At 48.0% G+C, this 20,916-nt stretch overlaps 1 protein-coding gene across 3 annotated transcripts; it reads left to right on the plus strand.

Annotated features, from left to right (window-relative positions):
• Positions 1 to 1,580: 1,580 nt before the first annotated feature.
• On the plus strand, positions 1,581 to 20,287 carry TSPAN17 (tetraspanin 17). 3 transcript variants are annotated; one of them, XM_053377197.1, is made up of 8 exons: positions 1,581 to 1,768; positions 11,913 to 11,963; positions 15,149 to 15,295; positions 16,426 to 16,596; positions 17,724 to 17,849; positions 18,575 to 18,622; positions 18,958 to 19,109; positions 19,655 to 20,287. In XM_053377197.1, the coding sequence occupies exons 1-7, from the start codon at positions 1,682 to 1,684 to the stop codon at positions 19,075 to 19,077; spliced, it is 750 nt and encodes a 249-aa protein (XP_053233172.1). In that variant the 5' UTR covers positions 1,581 to 1,681; the 3' UTR covers positions 19,078 to 19,109; positions 19,655 to 20,287. The 3 variants fall into 3 exon arrangements, with proteins under 3 accessions (XP_053233172.1, XP_053233170.1, XP_053233171.1); XM_053377195.1 differs by having other exon boundaries at positions 1,582 to 1,768; positions 18,993 to 19,109; XM_053377196.1 differs by having other exon boundaries at positions 1,582 to 1,717; positions 18,993 to 19,109.
• Positions 20,288 to 20,916: the final 629 nt, after the last annotated feature.

Below are 20,916 nucleotides of genomic sequence, written 5' to 3' on the forward strand. Positions count from 1 at the left end.
TGAAACATGAAGCTGCTGAAACGCAATACAGCAAGTTGTTCAATGCTGTCACTTGTGGACTGAACCAAGACAAAGGATTCTTAACACATTTTTTGTGCTAATTGGCTTACCAATGCGACAATGCATGTGTTCTCAACAACACAATTGTGACCAGAAAGTACACAAAGAAGAAAAAGGAAATAGGTTATGTGGAAAGGGGAGCTGCTGAAAAGGAACATACCAACCACTGACAACACAGTGCTGCACTGCACCTGCCACCTTGGTTTGGACCAATTTGAAGTTGATAGTACAGTGGAATTGTTTAATTTTTTTTGCATTTTCTGGTTGGGGAAAGAACAACTTTACTGAACCAAGCGAGCAGAATGCCACTTGGACGAGGAATATGTCATATAAAGGTAAAGGTACCCCTGACCATTAGGTCCAGTCACGGACGACTCTGGGGTTGCGGAGCTCATCTTGCTCTATAGGCCGAGGGAGCTGGCGTTTGTCCGCAGACAGTTTTTCTGGGTCATGTGGCCAGCATGGCGAACCAGAGCAGCGCACGGAAACGCCGTTTACCCTCCCGCTGGAGCAGTACCTATTTATCTACTTGCACTTTGACATGCTTTCGAACTGCTAGGTTGGCAGGAGCAGGGACCGAACAACGGGAGCTCACCCCATCGTGAAGATTCGAACTGCTGACCAATCGGCAAGCCACCCGTGTCCCGCTTAGATGTCATGTAGATGTCATATAGATGACACTAAATGAGCTGACATACACGTACAGTGGTACCTCAGGTTAAGTACTTAATTCGTTCCGGAGGTCCGTACTTAACCTGAAACTGTTCTTAACCTGAAGCACCACTTTAGCTAATTTCTATTCTCATCCTGAAGCAAAGTTCTTAACCTGAAGCACTATTTCTGGGTTAGCAGAGTCTGTAACCTGAAGCGTATGTAACCTGAAGCATATGTAACCCGAGGTACCACTGTAGATTCAAAGCTACATTAAAGGCTTTAATTTAAAGCCAGGGGTGGGCAAGCCTGTATTCTCACCTCATGTGCTGCAGCAGCGTCGAGCTTCCTTTTACAGTAAATGGCGCATAGTATTTAAGGCCAGCCAAGTTATTTTACCTGAGGAGGGAAATCCCACAAGCGCCTTTCCCTCCTCCCTGGCACTAGAGGTGCAGCAGCAATAAATTTAATAACCCACAATTTGCTGCCCTTCCTTCCATGACACCCCAAATCAGCTTGCGTGAGGGGCCGCCGCCTCTCTCCGCCCAAGGGCAGGGCCAGCCTTGTTACTGAGGTAATGTGTGTGAAAAGTGTGGAGTACTTATACCGCGCTACGTTAAGTATTTATTACTAAAAAAAAAACACCCCAGGTCACGCGAGTCTAGGTTCGTGTTCTCTCCAAGTCAGGTGTCTGTGTGTGTGTGTGTGTGTGTGTGCGCGTGCCTGCCTGCCTGCCTGTCTCTTTCTCTGTCTCTGTCTCTGTCTGCCAGTTCTGCATGCGTGCGCACAAGCAGCAGCCTACCCGCCGCTCCCGGAGCCTGGCTCTGCAAGCGACAGCGGCCTCTCCTTTCCTCTAGGGGGCGGGCTAGACGGGGCGGAGCGGCGGCGGCGGCGGAGCTGCTGGGCCGCTGGCTGGCGGGCGGCATGGGGCTGTGAGCCGGCCGGGCAGCGCCCAGGCCCCGCGCCCGCCATGCCAGGCAAAGCCCAGCACTTCCAAGGTCCCCAGGTCAGCTGCTGCACCAAGTACCTGCTCTTCGCCTCCAATGTGCTCTTCTGGGTGGGTGAGCGAGCGGGCGCGCGCGCGGGACGCGGCCCGCCTCGAGGCGTCGGGGGCGCGGTGGGGCGCGCGGTGGGGAGGGGGCTTGCGCCGCCCGCTTCCCGCTGGGGTGCCGAACTAGGAGTGGGGCGTGGGGGTGGGGGGAGAGACGGACGGGTCTCCCCTTATTTTCGGCCGCAAGGTCCGGGCCTGGCTCGGGGGTCGCTGGCCTGCCCAGAAGCAGAGGGGGCTCTCCCTCTCCCCTCACCCTCCTTGCGGCGGAAATAATGGAGAGCCGTCTCTCATTTTAAGGGTGCTCCGGTGGAGAATCTGCAGGAAACTGAGCTTGGTACGGGGGTGGTGGTGGGGTGGGAAAGGTTTCTTCTTAGGAGCGCCCTTTCCCTGGGACGAAGACGCTTCCAGCTAGGGATGGTCATTATACCTGGTTTGGGTACATGAATGTGCGAAGCTAGACTGTGATCCCTGTAATCCTCTTTCTCTGTCTCTGTATTGTCTGACCGGCAGCATTATACACTTCGGGCAGAGCAGCGGTTTCCCCCACCGCTTACTACCTGAGCTTTTTGTATGCAGAGTATGTGCACTTCCCAGAATCTTCCTCCTGGTAATGCTCAGCTGTATTTATTGCCAATAGAGTGTCATTCCCTTGCCCCCACGCAAAAAAAGTTATTCTCTGGCTCAGAAGGTTAGAAGAAATTCTGTGCATGTGTGAACAGTGTGCAGCAAACCAGGTGCCCAAAGTCAGCTGCTTTGAAGGCACGTGCGCCAATGTTCTTTAACTACTTACTGTTGGTGAAACTCCTGCTGAGGGCTTCTTGCATTGGTTGGTTGCCCCTCATCCAACTTAACCCCCCCTTCTTGTTCTCAGGTGTGTTTGTTGGGAAGAGTAGTTGCCTTTGCAAGCTGCCATCCAACAAAACTACAGTTCCCAGGGAGCAATAGGGTGATCTGAGTGCACCCAGTGCCATCAGGTCACACGTGCCACCATTGTGAGCTTGACTAGGAAAGAACTTGCATGTAATGCCTTGGTTCTCTTCCATGAGCGGAAAAGCATCTTCCAGTCAAAGAAGGGCTCTTTATGTCATGATGGCCAACATGGATAGCTTTAAAACAGAAGCAGACAAGTTCAGAGAGAATAAGACTGTTGATAGTAACTACTCAGAACCGCAGTTGGGGAAGAGTTTTGTTGTGCTCAGATGGGCTTCCCGTAAGGATTTGCACAGCCACTGTAAGAACAGGATGCTGGACTTGATAGGCCATTGGTCTGGTCCAGCAGAGCTCCAAATCTGATGAGCTTTTCCTAAGCGTTCTCTGAGAAATCTTGTAAATACCGTGGCCATTTGAGACAAGGGGAACTTAGCCACCACTGCTTTCAGCCTCCACTGTTCTTGCATGCTTCACCACCCTCGGCAAAGGAAGTTGTGCTATGGGAAGGTGCATCCATCTGTCTGTTTGGTTGTATCATATGCTTGTGGTTTACCAGTTGCAGCACTGAGACTCCTGCATCTGTTTGTTTGTGGCTTTTGCCATTGACTGACATAACCCCCAGAAGGCATTGTGGTAAAGATGGGAGTGGCCTGTGATGCTAGACACTAGACTTGCCCTCTGACTCATTTACCACAATATTGTGCTAACAAGTGCATTTTTCTATATAAGATGATGTTGCGGGTTTAGTTATGGTAGTGTTTGTCTGATTATGACAATACGTATGTATGTTTGTTGTAAAATTGTTCTTAACAGGGGGAATAGGCCCAGAAGGGAAGCCATTTTGCAGCAAGACTGTTGTTTTTTACAGGGAAGTTATCCCAAATCCCTGATACACATCATGGTGGTGCAAGCAAGTTACTTCTTTGGAAATGCAAAAGAACTTTGCTTCCAGCTATAATCTATAATGAGACTTGGGTATGCTTCAAAAGTGACAAAACTCTTACACAGAAAATGCTTCCATACAGGAGACATTGTGAAACTATCCCCAGAATGCGTACGCTGCATATGCATCATACTGAAGAGCTGCATACGTGCATATTCACATGTGATGGTCTACCCCATGGGTAGGCAAACTAAGGCCTGGAGGCCAGATCCGGCCCAATCACCTTCTCAATCCGGCCCGTGGACGGTCTGGGAATCAGCGTGTTTTTACATGAGTAGAATGTGTGCTTTTATTTAAAATGCATCTCTGGGTTATTTGTGGGGCATAGGAATTCGTTCATCTCCCCCCAAAAATATAGTCCGTCCCCCCCACAAGGTCTGAAGGATAGTGGACCAGTCCCCTACTGAAAATGTTTGCTGACCCCTGGTCTACCCATAGATTGCATTGCCTTCTGTTTTGCCCACAAGACAGCTTTCCATGTTGTCACATTTGAAGCTGGCTTGTTTTGACCCGCTGTGATTGTTCCAACCTCTACCAGTCACGTTTGGGAGTGAAAATAAACACAGTGTTAGTAAGTATGCCTACAGTTTCCAGGGAAGCTGGGATTAGCTAGAGTTACTTCCCTTAACATATTGCCTGCCCTGATGGGCATTGGACTCCTGCACTTCCTGTACAGTGAATGTTGCTGTTTGTGAAATATTTATTTATTTTTAAAATGTCTCTGGAATAGTACTCTCTGGGCAAGGCCACACGATGCAATTCAAGATGAAAACCAGCATAAATAATAAAATCACAAAAGCAACTATTAAGTCAAGATTATAGGGTGGAGAAAGAAGTGAACCCAAGAGTTCTCTAGATTAAAAATTCCTTCAAGCTTATCTGAAGGGAAAATTGTATTGTCTTGACATGTTTTCTGAAAACCAGTAAGAAGGATGACAGATAAACCTCTTGGGGCAGGGAGTTCTACACTTGGGTACCACCAGAGAAGATCTAGATCAGGGGTGGGGAACCTTTCGGCCTCCAGGTATTGCTGAACTGCAGTTCTCAGCAGCCCTAGCAAGCACAGCCAGTGGTCAGGGATGATAGGAGTTGTGGTCCAGCAACATTTGGATGGCCACAAATTCCGCATTACTGCTCTAGATGTTGCAGGTGGCTAGAGCTACCTCAGGTGGCTGGGGGCATTCACAACTGATTCTCCTTGGATGATCTATATGTGCAAGGTGGTAGGAAGCATTCCTTCAGATAAGAACATCTGGTTCATGCAACAACTGGGACTTGTTTCAACCTGCTGAAGGATGAGGGTGAGTCATCTCTGATATTTTGATAAGGCAGACAACCTGACAGAGTGATCCAGAAATGGGCTGTGCAAAGGTACAGATGCTGTTGTTTAGAAATAAGTTTCCTTGGGTTTTGTGAGTGCTTTGCTTATCCAGAGTTTACTTATATCCTGGTGTGTTTACAAACCTGTAAGTTTGCCAGATACTGAGTTGGGTTGCTGTTCTATCTAGCCCAGTACAGTACTATCTACTGTGACTGGCAATGGCTCTCCAAGGGTGAAATATTTCCCAGCCTTGGTACCTGAGATCCTTTCATCTGGAGAAGCCACGGATTGACTTACTGTTTACAAAGCATGCACTCAGCCACTGAGTTATGCTTTCTTTTCAGGGGTCCTCCAGATGACTTGTTTATTGAGCATTCATCCTGATTTGCTTGCACAACGCTTATGCGGAGGTTAGATCATACCTTGTTTTTACGGGGCGGTTATACAACAAGGAACATTCATCTTGATTTGCTTGTGGGTTGTTTACATGTCTTCCTGTGCTTCATTCATCCCTTACGTTTCGGTGCATTTTCCTGCCAACCAACCACAAAGTCCATTTTTTTAATTTCCAAAGTGGATTTGCTCTGCAAGGGACAGCAGCCTTTTAATCCACTTTAATGGCACAAACCCAAAGTTCCGGTATCCACCTGAATCCCTTTCACAGAATAGTAACCATTTGGAAGCCACGTCAGTTAATTCAATTTCTTTTAGTTAATTGACTTTTCTGCTCTTGGCCCCTTCCATTTTGCACTGTGGGTTTTGCAGGTCATTGTGTACCATGGCCAATTCCAGCTCTCTCACGCCATTTCCATGTTTCTGGAATATGACTGCCTGTATACAACAAGGTTAGCCAACAGAGTGCTTTTAAATGTTTTGGACTGCAACTTCCATCAGCCCCAGCCAGCATGACCAATGGCCAGGAGTAATGATAGATGTAATTTAAAAGCATCTGGATGGCATCATGTTGGCTAGCCCTGTTGTATACAAACAGTTCTTTTCCAGAGACAGTGTGGTAGCTTGTATTGTCCATGGTACACAATGACCTCCAAAACACATGGAGACTAGCTGAAGAGGGGAAAATGCAGCACAGGACACTCTCAACTTACTTCCAGAAATAGTGTATAAAGCCAAAACTGAGTTCAATGTCAGGTGGGATTGCTAAAGTACTTATTCCTGGATGCCCGCTCCCTTTCTATTTTTTATTTTTGCCAAGCATGTAAAGCTGAATGGACACATGCTAAAGGCACATAAGCTGCGAGTTACCAGTACTTTTACATTACCTTCTGTGTGTACACAACCCTAATCAGTGTCCCCTCTAGGTAGGCTGATGTCTTAACTATCTCCATTATACACCGCTAGAATTTTGGTGCTGGCTGCTGTATTTTGGGGGCACACAACGAAATGAAATGCCTGGCAAAGTTCCAAATGCAATAGCCCCTGGTCCTGAAAACTTTTCTTGGCTTTTCATGAAGTCAGATCAAGGGGTACTCATGCTGGGTCGAAACAGAGAGCCAAATACTTCAGTGGAATTTTTCTTTGAGTTCCCAGTTGAAGTGCTTATTTTGCATTAGGATATTGTGGGGTGTGCGTAAGCAGCGGGTGTGTGGGTTGGGACTGAGAGCTTTTATTGGCATGACAGGACCTCCCAGCTGTATATTATGCAAGTTTGATTTGTGTTGCTTCCAGAACTTTGATCTTTTTCTCTAGGAAGGGTTTACTTTATCACAATACCTTGTTTGATCTGTCTCCCACCCCTTTTTCTTCTTCTCTCCAGAAGAAAAAGCATAAAAAACCAGAGAGGGAGGAGAAATCACCATAAATGAGACACAAAGAGGATCACCTGGGTATGACTACTGCATCAGCAAAAATGGTTCAATAGAGAAGGTTGGCATGGGAGAATCAGATTCACTCCATACATCAGTTAATGCAGGATTTGGGGAAATTGTATTTCCTCAGACCTTTTTGTCTGCATTAGCTTGCCTGATGGAAATTGAGAGATAAAGATAACTAAAGATGAATGCTTATCCTTTCAGAGTCCTAGTGTATTTGAAACATTTTTGCTCCCCTCTTTAGCCAAAGAGGCTCCCCAAGTGGCTTACAAAAAACTGTGGTAAGACATTTGCTTGCCTCAGACTTTAAATCTAAAAGGCAAAACACACAAAGAAAAAGGCATGGGGAGGGAGGAGGCCTTGGGCACCAGTTCTTAAAGTTATTGTTCTTATAACACAGTTACTTAGTTCTATTTGTGTAGATTTTAGCTGTCTAAGAGAGCAACTGCTCTGTGGAAAAAACTATTTTCCTTCCCCACCACTCATCAAATCTGGCAGCTAAGCAGGTAACACGCAGTTCACCCAGGTTTAGCTGTCGGAACTCAGTGGCAGCTGAAATCTGCATTGAGGGCAGGACTTGATGGAGTTGCCCTCCCTTGCTCATGTAATGGTGATGAAAGAAGCCATACTTCATTGTATTATTACCTAGTCCTAGTGGGTGGCAAATTGATCTTCTGAACAGGATTTGTTGCTGGCATCAATCTTTGCTTTGGAGATCTTTAAGCTATAGCATCCATCATCTTAGGTCAGAAGGTGGTAGAAATAGCAAGATTGAAGTGTCCAGGTTGACATTGAGGGATAAAGTTGTCCAGGATTGTAGGGTGAACCATAAGCAGCACCCTGGAAGGCCTTGTTTCTACAGGCCAGGATGCTATTTTTTAACAAGCTAAAGTCATCATTACAATCGTACCTTGGGTTGTCCAACAGAATCCATTCCAGAAGTCCATTCGACTTCTAAAATGTTCGCAAACCAAAGCACAGCTTCCGATTGGCTGATTGGCCCCAGAAACAATGGCAACAGCCAAAACAAACGTTTGGCTTCCAAAAAACATTCACAAACTTGCTTCTGGGTTTGTGGTGTTCGGGAGCCAAAATGTCTGTGTTCCAAGGCATTTGACAACCAAGGTACGACTGTATTGGCTTTTGTGTAGTCAGTAGTGTATTTGCATGAGTCCCAAAGTAGTGACAAATTAGCATTACCAAACCAGGGCAAAGTTTTTACAACAGTGACTTGATTTTCGAAAGTCACTTTGTAATGCTTTTACTGTGCCAAAAATGTGTCAGGAATTGGGCCTTAGCCGAGATGGATCTGAATAGCCCTAGCTTTGCCCAAACTCTGCTTGTCTTTGTCTGAGGCATGCAAAATCATTGAGAGACTTTGGCAGGCCAGATGTGAGGCTGGCTTTAGGCAGAGGGCTGGTTCGGATGTAATGATCACAGCTTAATAAACCATGATTTATTAAGCCAAGAATGAGTTCTCTGCTTCCTCCTCCTTTAGTTCACAGGCTACACTTATCCTGTCCTGATTTGTTAAACATTGAGCCACAGGATATGATCCTAGTTGTTGCGATTAAACCACAGTTTCCCTGTTCACATGCAGTTTAAACAAACTGCAGTTTAAACAAACCATGATAAAAAGGTGAAGTCCTCATGCAGGGTTGGCGGGCTCAGGCATGATGCTTGTTCTTGGCTTAATACACCTTGTTTTATTAAGCCAGAATCTTTCCGTCTGAATGGGCACAAAGTTAAACAGTACTCTGTTGCTTCTTTTGCGTATCATCAACTCCATGTTGGAGCATCCCCGGAGCGCCTGAGCCCCTTGTCTCCCATCACATGAATTTCCTTTTTGGCACCTACATGCAGCTCCCCACAGACAGTGGGGTAAGCATGCAGCAATTGCCCTAGGAAAGGGGCAGGGCCTTATTTGTGGGCGAGGGGAGAGCTCTGATCAATGCTGCTGCTGTTTCAGGAACGTTCCAACTCCTACCATGGAAACAGAACAGCCATTGTCTGCACTGTGCCAGGCTTTGAATTGCTCCAGACGCTGTGTCTCCAGCCTTCTGTTTTCCAAGACTGGCAAGCCAGGACCCATATCGGGGGTGGGGGTGGCCTGTTAGTGTCAGTGGGACTGGAAAAGTGTGGCAATTCAGTGCGTTCTATCCTGCAGGGGTGTAAAGTTGGCCTTGTAAGATCTCTCTCAGAAAGAGAAGTTGATCCCCTTTATTAAGAGTCTCAATTAGGTGTTGGCTCCAAGGGTGCAGGGCTGGGAGATATTCTACATCAGGGGTGGGAAACCCTTCTCATCCTCTCATGCACAAAGCATCAGTGGGAGGTCCGAGAAGCAAACATTGGCAGAGCAACTCATGTACATTTTACCTTTATTTGGCTAGATTAGTTTCTACAGGCATTCTACATGCCCCATCTCTATCCTCCATCCGGACAAGCAAGAGGATTTATCAGAGTTCAGGGACACATTCCAGCCAGGCAAAAACCCTCAGGGTGTGAAGTAGGCCCATTGAGGGGTGTGGGCTGAGGGGAGCGAAAGCCAGATAGCGAGACCTAGAAGGCCACATTCAACCCTGAGCCCTGAGGTTCCCCATCCCTGGCCTAGATGTCTCATTCAGAGTGGGCCTCCTCTTAGCTGGGGAGATGGCGGTCTTGGGATTGAGGCACACAGGAAGTAGCTGCTGCTCCATAATAAATTCATGGAGGAGAAGGCTATCAATGGCTACTAGCCACAAGGGCTATATTCTGCCCCCTCTGTCAGAGGTAGGAGGCTTCTAAATACCATTTGCTGGACCACAGTAGTGGGAAGAGGGCTGTTGCCTTTATGTCCTGCTTATGAGATTCCTGAATTTGATTGGTGAATGTGAGGACAAAGATGATGGACAGATGGCCTTTCGTCTCATCCAGAAGGCCTGTTCTTAATTGTGTGAATTTTGTGCCCTCCAATTGTTCCTGCTTAATAGGTACAGCAATTGCTTTCTTGCTGCGTGTTCTGAATGGGTACCTAATACTGTAATATATCCATCAGACATCCGGATCCAAGGATATAACAGTGGCCGCAGTTTAGATTTGTAAAACTGTACATCCTGGGCTCCATGTTTGGAAGTTGCATTTCAGAAATACTCAAGGAAGCATGTGGTGCCCCTGTCTTCCTCTGTTACATTCTGAAGTTTGGGAAATCAAAAAGTCATTTTGCGAAAAGGATCTTTAAAAAACAAAACGAAAACAGAGCATGTTTTGAGTTGAGCTTCTTTCACTCAAAGTTCCAGTCTGCTAGTCATGGCCTCCATACCTCTTCCCCTTTGTTCCTGACTCACCCTTCCCCTGTCTCAAGATGCGGCAGCGAGATGAAATGAAACCTAATTCCTTACCCAAAACCACAAATCAACTGCTGTCCTAAACACCCACTAGGGAGTAAATCCCTCTGGACAAAGTGAGGCCTACTTTAGAATAAAGATGCATAGGGTTGTGTTGTCAATTATGCAATGGAAATAAAAATGCTGAGTGTGTGTGAGAGAGGGAATATGAAATGTTTCCACTTTCAAAATCTAGGTTTTTAGAATTCCCCCCCCCCCCAGGCAGGATATAGGCCTATCTGATTGCTAGGTTCTGGGACTCAGATCAGAAGAGGATACACACTGTTTTGGTCCTGCTGGTCCTCTAACCAAAGTCCACTGAAAGGCACTATCACTCCTAGGGATGGATTCAGTTAAGTTCATGCACCCGCAGGAGCCAGCACAACAGAGTCCTGCTAGTGCAACAGGACTTCCCCCTTGCACTTCCACCCCACCCCCCATTGGCTCTGGAGAACCACCAGAACAGCACAAAGCAGGAGGAGAGGGGGAATCATTCTGTCGAGCAAGCTGAGATGCTTGCGCTGATGGAACAATTAGAAGAGCACAACGCTGAATTCTTCCCGCGGTCTCAATCATGCTGCCGTGCCTGGGAAATGCCATGCATTGCTAAGGAGTTGCAGGTGGCTGCAGTGCTTAGAAGTGGGCATGCATTGGGGAGTAGGTGCTGGAGAGATTGGAGGTCCCGTTGGTGGGGTGGAGTGCAGTTCCTTGGCAACATCTTCACCTAGCCTGGTCCTCACTGATCCCCTGCATCTAGGGGAACTTGAACATATCTTGTCAGGTCTTAAGGTAAAGGTAAAGGGACCCCTGACCATTAGGTCCAGTCGTGGCCGACTCTGGGGTTGTGGCGCTCATCTCGCTTTATTGGCCGAGGGAGCCGGCGTACAGCTTCCGGGTCATGTGGCCAGCATGACTAAGCCGCTTCTGGCGAACCAGAGCAGCACACGGAAACGGCGTTTACCTTCCCGCCAGAGCAGACCTATTTATCTACTTGCACTTTGACATGCTTTCGAACTGCTAGGTTGGCAGGAGCAGGGACCGAGCAACGGGAGCTCACCCCATCGCGGGGATTCAAACTGCCGACCTTCTGATCGGCTAGTCCTAGGCTGTGTGGTTTAACCCACAGCGCCACCCTAAAAGCTTCAAGCCATGTGGAAGATGATAGAAGATGAATACTTCTTTATGTTATTTCTCAGCAGTTTGTGCAGTACTTGGGAGATTGCTGTGTGTTTTGCATGGGAGGCAAATGGTGAAGTGGATCCTGGTAGACTTATTACCCACTGCATTGCACGACATCTTTAGGAGAACAAAAGGCTAAGGAGTAAACCCTACACAAATCCAGAATGGGGTCCCTAAAGTGGTTGGATGGCTCCTTGTACACCTCTTTTTGGCAACTCCTGCAGGCAAGCTGGTACCAAACGTATTGCTCTGCTTTTCTTTGGACCACATCAGCAAGGCCAAGAGGGGGGCCTTGTCATCTGGGCAGCCCAGGACCTCCATACAAACTGCCCAGGGGAGGCCACTTCAGTGCTGCTAACGCAGCAGGAAGCAGCTGTTACGAGTTACTGGTCTCTGCATCCGCAGCAGGCACTGTAATTCTCCAGTGGTTTATCTTCACCCCCAGAGGCACACTCCATTGTCTCTCGAGACAGATGGATGCCAACAATGCAACAGATTTGGTGCAAAGATTCCTGTAATGTGTGTAGGGTGTGCTCCTCCTGCTTGCTGTGTTCTCCATAACACTGTGCTCTTTCCTCTTTTTCAGTTGCTGGGGGCTGCCTTCCTGGCCATTGGTCTGTGGGCCTGGGCAGAAAAGGTGAGTGTGGCTGCTGCCTTGGACCATAGTAATGATCAATTTTCTGGCTGGTGCTTTTTAATGTTCTCACTGGCATTCGGGGTTATAGATGGCTCTAGTGCTCTTAGCCGTGGCGTTAGGTTCCTGAAACGAACATGCCTGTAAACTAACCCAGGTTCTCCAAGTAAGTAGCTTATCCCCTCTGACTAGGTGAAGAGGACAAGTGATTGACAGGCCTCTGCCTCTGAGCGCTTTGTGGCACATAGCTGTGCTGCCAGCTCTTGACAAGTGAGTTGAGGTAACCAATCATTTTCTTCCAGCTGGCAAGGATACTCTAGTTCACCAGTGAGCGACGTTTGTTAGAAACACCAAGGAAGGGATTCAACATTGCAACTTCTCTGATGCTTCTGTCAGCACAAGCATTTCTGCTTGCTGGGTGAAATTATCTCCCGTCTCTTCCATGCAGTGTTCTGGGGACCCTGACCCTCCAGAGTGGATCTGGGGGAGGTGAAGGTGTGTGTGGGGGGGAATAAACCCCATTGCACTCTTGTAAGCCCTTGCTCTGACTTCTGCTAGCATGCCAGGCTAGTTGGATCCAGGCCCCAGATCCTCTATTTCAGTTTATTAAGGACTCAGTGTTGGAATGAAAATACAGACTTGTGCAATGATCTTAAAACACACTTCTTGGTGTAAGTTTCATATGATCATAGAACTGTAGAGTTGGAAGGTATTTCTAGGATCATCTAGTTCAACTCCCTACAATGCAGGAATCTTTCTCCTAACATGGGGCTTGAATCCTTTTGAAATAAGTGTTCCTGTTTTCCAGGTAAAGTGGGTGGTATTCAGCCACGTTTTACTAAGAATAGGCTCACTGAAATAAATGAACATGACTAAGTTGCGCCTATAAATTTCAGGAGGTTGACTGAGTAAAACTTAGTTGAATACCATCCAGTGGGAGGAATTCACCATAGATCTATGGCAATCATTCTGCATGGTCTCTCAACACCCCCTTGAGCCATTTTTTGGGGGGGTAGGGGTGAAGCCCCAAAGCACTAGAAGGAGCGCTTGTGCTTGCTTCCACTAACAAGACTTGTTAGTTGAATCCTGCCCAGTATATTTGTGGTGCCAGCTTATACATCAAATTGAATTTCCAAGTTTCAAGTCCTTATCAGGTATACAGCAGGCCTATGTGCAAACTGAGGACTTCAATACCAGGTGACAGGTTGCATGTTTGAAATGAGCTGTCTGTCAGAGTTTATGAGCACAGACGGGCCTTTCATATGACATGACATTGTCTCAAATGTGGTGCTTTTCAGTTGAGTTGGCTCAGGCTGCCCACTGTTGAAAAATCAAGGGATGTGCCTGCATGTGTTTACTAGTGCTTTGTGACGGTGATCAATTTAGGATACCCTGCAGTAATGCCTACTTCCATTCTGAACCCTGGTCCCTTGTGTTACAAGCTGTTTTACCCACGTACAGCAGAGCTCCCACTCCGAAACATCACTTTTATTGTACTTGGTTCTGCAGGATAACTCCCCTGGGATTTACAGCAAATCCCTTCCTCTCCCTAGAGTCACTGCACATTTATACTGAGAGCCTCGTTTTCTTCCCGTCTCCCCTTCTAACCCCAGTAAATCATCCTAAACAGAATGTGTGGTGTCCTATCAGTAAAGAAGAAATATTGAGTCGTGTGACTTGTGAATATCAGGTCCTAATGCTCAAAGAAGCATGCTGCTGTTACTTGCAGTTCTGGGAAAGGGTTGTGGGTAGCAGATTCTGAATCCCAGTGGTGGCTGACATTTTTTTTCTTTTTGGTTCAATGGCCACATTTACCCTTGGCCAATCCAGTGGTGGAGGTGACCAGAACAGGGTTGGCCACTCCCTCTCGCACACACACTTTTACATGCACACTCACATGCGGGAGACCGAGAGGCACACAGAGTCCCTCCTTAGCTGATCTAGGCAGAACAGCTGAAGAGGAGGGTTTACTGCCCTGTACTGTGTCTTCTTCAATCCCCCTGTTTTTTACTTCTGCCACCCAAATTGGCCACATCAGCCCCTTGAACTGGGGGTTAGCTGCTTCTCCTGTATCCCAAAGATGTAGGGTGGGGTTACAGCATAAGCATTATGAGGTTGGAATCACCCAGCACCTTTTGAGCCTAGTTGAGATGTAATTAGTAAACCATGGTTTGTTGTTACATCTAAGCAGGGACTCATGTCTCTTGTATCCAGTGGCTTTTGGGAAGCGCCAGCTCCTCTGAATCTAAATAATGGACACAAGAATGTAAGAATTCTTTTGATGCATCAAACCCAAAGGTCCATCTAGCCCAGTAGCATCCTATTTCCTTCCATCAGTGGCCAGCCAGGTGCTTCTGGGAGCTCCCCAGCCTTCAGCTGTTGTCCTTAGCACCTGCTGTTCAGAGGTATGCTGCTGCTGTTCATGGAGGCTCCATTTGTCTATAAGAACTAATATCCAACACTATGCTTACCCCCCATGAATCTGTCTAATCGTTTTAATGCTGTCTCAGCGAGTCATTGCCACACACCCTAACCCTGTTGCTGTCCCTGGCCTGCACGGTAGCTTCCATATAAGCCGCAGGAGTAGCAGTGTTGGTGCATTACCACTAATATTTCTATAAATTGCAATAAAACTCCTATTCCATCTGTGTCCATGGTGATGCGCTCCCTTGGAAACAGACTCCTGTCTTCCCCTGCTCTGCTCTTGGAACACAGCAAGACAAGGGATGTTCTCCTTTCTGCTGCCTGCTCCTCCATCTTCTCAAAGAGTATTTAGCTCTGGTGCCCCTGCAGCTGTGATGGCTGGGGGTGCTGGGAGCTGGAGTCTGAAAACATCCTGAGCTCACTGCATTAGGGAAGGCTGTGTTACATGATTCACAAAAGTGGGCTTAAATCAGCCACTTCCGCTTTGAAGAAAAAGCAGCCAGTTCCTTCCTGAGATTAGTCTCTCTCCCCACTCCTACTGTTTGACCCCAAAGGGGCAGTTTACTGCGCGCAGCTCGTATTTTTTTAAAGCCTCAATAACATAACAGGTAGTTTGACCTTCACTCTGTTACGGTTATTACTGCTAGTAGTTAACCAGTGAGTCATTTGCTGTAATAACTGTTGTGATTTACATGATCGTAGCATTAAAAGTGTTGCACACCAGTGCTGTGAACTTGGGAGTCATCCATCCCTTCTCCCCCCAGGGCGTGCTTTCCAACCTGTCGTCCATCACAGACCTGGGTGGCTTTGACCCTGTCTGGCTCTTCCTTGTGGTCGGAGGGGTGATGTTCGTCCTGGGGTTTGCTGGCTGCATTGGAGCCTTGAGGGAAAACACTTTCCTGCTCAAATTTGTAAGTCTTTGGGTCTTCCTGCTTTCCCATTCTGGGTGGTGGGAGCTGAATAATGTGAGCTGGGCGCCTCTTGCTCAGATCTCAGCTTGGCAAAATGCAGCGCATCAATACCTAGGAGTGGGGTCCTTTCTGTCTCAGCCTCCTTGGGCCTTAGGAACTAATGCTGGAGCCTGGAGGGAGGCTGAGTGCAGGCATTGCTGCACAAGGAGGGCCAGCTGCAATCAAGGGTTTCCCTAGATAGTACAAGGAAGATCCCAGGGCAAGCTGGGGAAGGAACACTGGATCTACTACTTGGAATGGAAGGACTGAGCAGGGAGCCAACATTTTTTGGGTGGGCTGTGGAGGTTAGAATGAGAAGTATGGTTGGGAATCAAACTGGAGTACATGCATTCTGTTCCTAATGCTGCTGCTGCATTTTAACCTCTGTTACCTTCCTTTGGGGGAAATATCGTAATAACACCTTGATTTCCTTCTACTTCAGAAGTTTCAGAGGAAGTGGGAGGCACTAGTATTGAGTATTAGCACAGCATTTTTAGGTTTTTGATATCTTAAAGGTCAAGGTAAAGGGACCCCTGACCATTAGGTCCAGTAGTGGCTGACTCTGGGGCTATGGCGCTCTTTTCGCTTTCTTGGCCGAGGGAGCCAGCGTACAGCTTCCGAGTCATGTGGCCAGCATAACTAAGCCACTTCTGGCGAACCAGAGCAGCGCACGGAAACACCGTTTACCTTCCCGCTGGAGCGGTACCTATTTATCTACTTGTACTTTGACGTGCTTTTGAACTGCTAGGTGGGCAGGAGCAGAGACTGAGCAACAGGAGCTCACCCCGTCGCAGGGATTCGAACCGCCAACCTCCTGATCGGCAAGTCCTAGGCTCTGTGGTTTAACCCACAGCACCACCCGTGTCCCTTTTGATATCTTAGTGTGATTTAAGAGACACTTACTGTCTTTCTTATTCTTCTGTATTTATAATCTGCCTTAACAAACATGTTCTCGGGGCATCTTACTTCCCCTGTGAGATGTGACTATCTGATAAATGTGAGGGCGATCCTTATCCTGCAGCCATGCGCTGCCTGGACATCCCCAGTATTCCCCTGCCTTACTCTCTGACCTGTCTCTGCTTTGCCCTCAGTTCTCTGTGTTCCTGGGGCTCATTTTTTTCCTGGAGCTGACGGCTGGTGTCCTGGCCTTCATCTTCAAGGACTGGATCAAAGATCAGCTCAATTTCTTCATCAACAATAACGTCAAGGCCTACCGCGATGACATCGACCTGCAGAACCTCATAGACTTTGCTCAGGAATATGTGAGTCGTACGATCGCCCTGAGCAATCTGTTTGTTCTAGGGCTGGTGGAGTGTGAGGCACCGTGGTATAGAAAGACCCTGCTTGTGCACATGATAGTTTGTGAAGCCATTCTGGCCACTTGTGGAGATTCCAGTGCTGCTGGTTGGCCTGTTCTTTCTCCCCAAAGTTGTATTTTCTGCAGTCAGAAAAGAGATGGAAGAAACATAGGGAAAGTGAAGGAGAACTGTGATGTGATGACAGTGTTAACATAGATACCTATGACAAGCGAGTGAGCAATGCATGGTTTTCCAGATTAATAGGTGCCCAGTGTATAAGCATCCTCTGCATCCCGTGGGATTAGAGTGGTAATGGTTACCAAGCACACACCAGAGCTGACTCTGCCATCTGGTGGCAGTTGATGAAGCTGCAGGGTTGCAGAAATGCTGTATCTGAAAGTGACAGGGACTCTGTGCTTTCTTCCGTGAAAGGCCTCATCCTATATAGCCAGGGTTGGAAATGTCCTGCCCGTGGGCCTAATGAGATCAGCTGGGTCTCCCAATTTGGCCTGCTACACCATTTTGCCCAAGCCAAGCCTAGGTTCCCTACACCTGACCTCATGTACAGAGCATGTAAAGATGCAGCTGGGCCCAAGGTGGTTTGCAAGCGCTGCAAAGCCCTGGGCACAATGCTACGTTTAGACTTATAAAGTGCAGTGCACAGACCTGTGCAAGCCCTGCCGATCAGCTGATTGTAAACATGGGCAAAAGCAGGTCACATGACACCATTGGGATATCAGGTGATTGGCAGGTGGACAGTCCTACCCACCTTTCAAATTTGGAGTGCTGGGATGCAGAAGATAAGGATTCAGCCCATGGGTCAGATCCATTTCCCCACTCCTGCTGTGTAATATTTTGCCTTCCTTCCTTGTGACCACATCTGTCCATTTTGTCCATTATTATACCTTACCCAATCTAGTTGTTGATGGACTCCCAACTCCCATCAACCCCAGCCAGCATGGCCAAGTGGTCAAGAATGGCTGTAGCTGTAGTCCAAAACATATGGAGGGCACCCGTTTGAGGAAGGCAGCATTGGTGTTTCTGTGTGTAATTGGTTGCTGGACACTGATTAAAACCGTCTCCCTGTACAGTGGTCTTGCTGTGGGGCTCATGGCCCTAATGACTGGAACCTCAACATTTATTTCAACTGCACTGACTCCAACCCCAGCAGGGAGCGCTGCGGGGTGCCCTTCTCCTGCTGTGTCAAGGACCCTGCGGTAAGGAGCTAAAAGGAGAGGGGTGGTGAATAGGCCTTAAACCTCAGGAACAAGGGGCTACAGGATAGGGTGAATTCTTTGCTGCTCATTCGCTCCAGACCTATGGAGAGCACTTTTAAGCTGAGACATTAATAGAGCAATTGCTCAAGTGTATGAATCATCGCCTAGTGGCAGAGATGAGGAACCTGTGACCTTCAAGATGTTTTTAATAATAATAATAATAATAATATCTTTATTGTCATTGCCCCCTCTCAGGGACAACGAAATTACTTGACTGCTCCATAAAAACACTAATTAAAACAATACAATATAGTACAGCAAGGAAGATTAGATGACTTTCAAAGTCCAGGCTTCCCATTCAGGGCTGAGATCGCTCTGGAGAAGAAGCTGTTCTTAAGACGGCTCAGCCCCCACTTTTGGCCATTCTGGCTGGGGCTGATGGGAGCTGGAGTCCAAGAACATTTGCACCTAGTGTACATAGGAGGCCAGGTTAAAAATACAATGATCTGGACGGGCACAACTTTCTGTTTCATGAGCTATATTGGGTTGGGTTGGGGGATAGATGGCAGAACCAAGGGCTGCAGCTGAGGTATTTGGGAAGGTGTGTCATGCAAAGCCAAGTGTTGGAGAGATTTAGGGGGCAAAGTAGTGAGACCTTTCTCGGGGAAGTGGTTAGAGAGCTTCCCAGTATGGTTTGATTAGCTTTGGGTCTGTTGTTTCCGCAGGAGGATGTTCTCAACACGCAGTGTGGCTATGATGTCCGCCTTAAACTGGTGAGAGCTGGGTTGGTATGTCTGGGCCCTGGGTGGGAGGAGCCAGGCAGATGTGCTTCCTAGAAGGCACACCATGGGACCAGGCACAACTGGCAATGGAACCAGTTAGCATTCTGGGTTAAGGGCAGAAATAATAAAGCAAGGGGTGGGCCTGTGCATGTTCTAAATGGGGGGTTGTTGAAGTGAGACCAAATGGCTAGGTTGGGGTGGGCTGGGACTAGTGGCCACAGAGCAAATATTATTTTTGCCACTGGGCACAGAGGATTGCAGCATTTTTGCTGAAGTGGTTCCCTCGTCTCTGGGCAGAAGATGGTTCTATGCATCCCTCCTTCCAGAGCTGTTCACCTGCTTGCCTTTGCCTTCTCTGCAGGAGCTGGAGCAGCAGAGTTTCATCCATACCAAAGGATGTGCTGGCCAGTTTGAGAAATGGCTCCAGGACAATCTCATTGTGGTAGCAGGGACTTTTGTGGGCGTTGCGCTGCTCCAGGTATATAAGCTGCTGTTGCTGCTGTGAAGCTGAGGTGGTGGTTGTTTTTGCATGATAAAGTGCCTTTGAACTCCATATTGTAAACCAATAACCCGCAAAAAAGGCAACCCAAACCCAAGCCCACCCAAGCCTTGTTCAGATACTTAAACTCACATGTTCTCTATTGTGCAAAGGGGCAGGGCAGGCAGGCATGCGCTTGTTAGTCTTGCCCCCTCTGTCGCATCCCCATTGCCAGCCCCTTCGTCTTCCACACATTGGAAGGCAAACGTCTGCAGTGGGGATCCTGCACTCACTCCACCTCGAACTGCCTTTTCTCTCCTCTGTGCCTGCCTCTCATTCTATTTGCCATTGTACTTCAAAGGCAAAGCTGCCCAAGACTTCCCCCTCTCCCCTGTGAGTGGCAGTAATAATACTGAGCTGAGAGCTGTGAAAAGATGGAATCAATATCCTTCCTGATGGTCCCAGCTTTGTATAGTGCTTGTGTGCATGTGTACAAGTGCTTCTCATTCTCTTTAACGTGCACCATCCTCAACCTTGTATTTCAGATCTTTGGTATCTGCATGGCACAGAACCTCGTGAGTGACATCAATGCCGTGAAAGCCAACTGGTGACACCAGAGCAAGGCCTGTGCCGCCTTCCCCAGGCCCACAGCGCCCTCCGCAGGACTGAAGCCACAATCCTAGCCACAGCCACAGGATGCCGCTGTGCCATTAACCAGCTGTTTTTGTGTGGGTAGCCAGCGCTACCGGTATTAATGGCTCCCCGGCGCCCTTCCATATCGTCCTCTTCCTGGTTGGGGTGCACATGGCGTATGAGCTGCGGGTGGCCAATGTAAATAGTATTTATTATAGGACATTCTGGACAGGACTCCTTCCACCGCTACCCTCACTGCAATATTTGTGGAGCCAGGCAGCCTGTTGCACCTGCAGGCCAGAGACTCTGAAGGCCAAATGACACAGGGAGCTCTGGGGCTGAGTAGGTGCCACAGGAACCCCAGGAGGATAAGGCACAGCCCCTGTGGCTTCTCGTTGGGAAGCTGGTTGGAACCACCGTCTTGTTTCTGCTGCCTGGTGCAGCCCTGACATTTGTACCCTCCCTTAAGCCTCTACTTCTGGGAGGGGAAGTCTGTGGCTCATCTGACATTGTTGGACTCCAGGTCCCATCGGCCCTAGGTGGTGGCCCTGCTGTACTTGAATTTTCTGTGCTCCCCTCTCTCTCCATCTGCTCAGGTCTCCTCTCTGTCGGGGGATTGGATTAGGAGGACACGAGGTTATGTACCCTGCTCTCCCCCCCCCCCATGCAAACCAATATGACTGTTGGCTTATGTGGGTCACACTGTTGGTCTCTGCCCCCCCCCTCTCTCTTAGGATCAGAATCCAGCCCAAAGTATTAAGCATAGGACAAGACCCGCTGCCGCATCCCCTTTCCCATCACAACTCAGCCCTACCTGCTTTGTTTTCCAAAGGGTCTTCAGAGGCCCCATTTCGACAGCTATGCACACACAGGCAAAGCTGGACATGGGTTCAGCTGCTTCCCCCAAGAGAGAGAGCCAATCTGTACAAAAGCTGTGTTGGGTTTAAAAAACTGGAACACGGCTAACACCTGCTCTGGCACAAAGAGTAAGAATCCCTTGTGTATCAGAGAGAGAGAGAAACTACATGTTTCTTTATCTCCAGGCTTAGCTGGATTCACTTGTGTAAGAAATATGCAAACCTTTGTATGCAATTCCATTTCCTTTCATGTATTGTTCTGTGGGACCCACAGGGAGCACTCCTGGCTAAGCTGAACAAAGTTTTGGCCTTGCCTG

The sequence above is a fragment of the Podarcis raffonei genome, chromosome 2 (assembly GCF_027172205.1).
Source record: "Podarcis raffonei isolate rPodRaf1 chromosome 2, rPodRaf1.pri, whole genome shotgun sequence".
Classification (NCBI taxonomy): domain Eukaryota; kingdom Metazoa; phylum Chordata; class Lepidosauria; order Squamata; family Lacertidae; genus Podarcis; species Podarcis raffonei.

What these genes read in the sequence shown, in the direction of transcription:
- TSPAN17 (XM_053377195.1), top strand. Translation starts at nt 1,682, where the DNA reads ATGCCAGGCAAAGCCCAGCACTTCCAAGGTCCCCAGGTCAGCTGCTGC. An exon ending in CCTCCAATGTGCTCTTCTGG is followed by an intron (nt 1,769 to 11,912) that starts GTGGGTGAGCGA and finishes CCTCTTTTTCAG; the next exon opens with TTGCTGGGGGCTGCCTTCCT. An exon ending in TGGGCGTTGCGCTGCTCCAG is followed by an intron (nt 19,110 to 19,654) that starts GTATATAAGCTG and finishes CTTGTATTTCAG; the next exon opens with ATCTTTGGTATCTGCATGGC.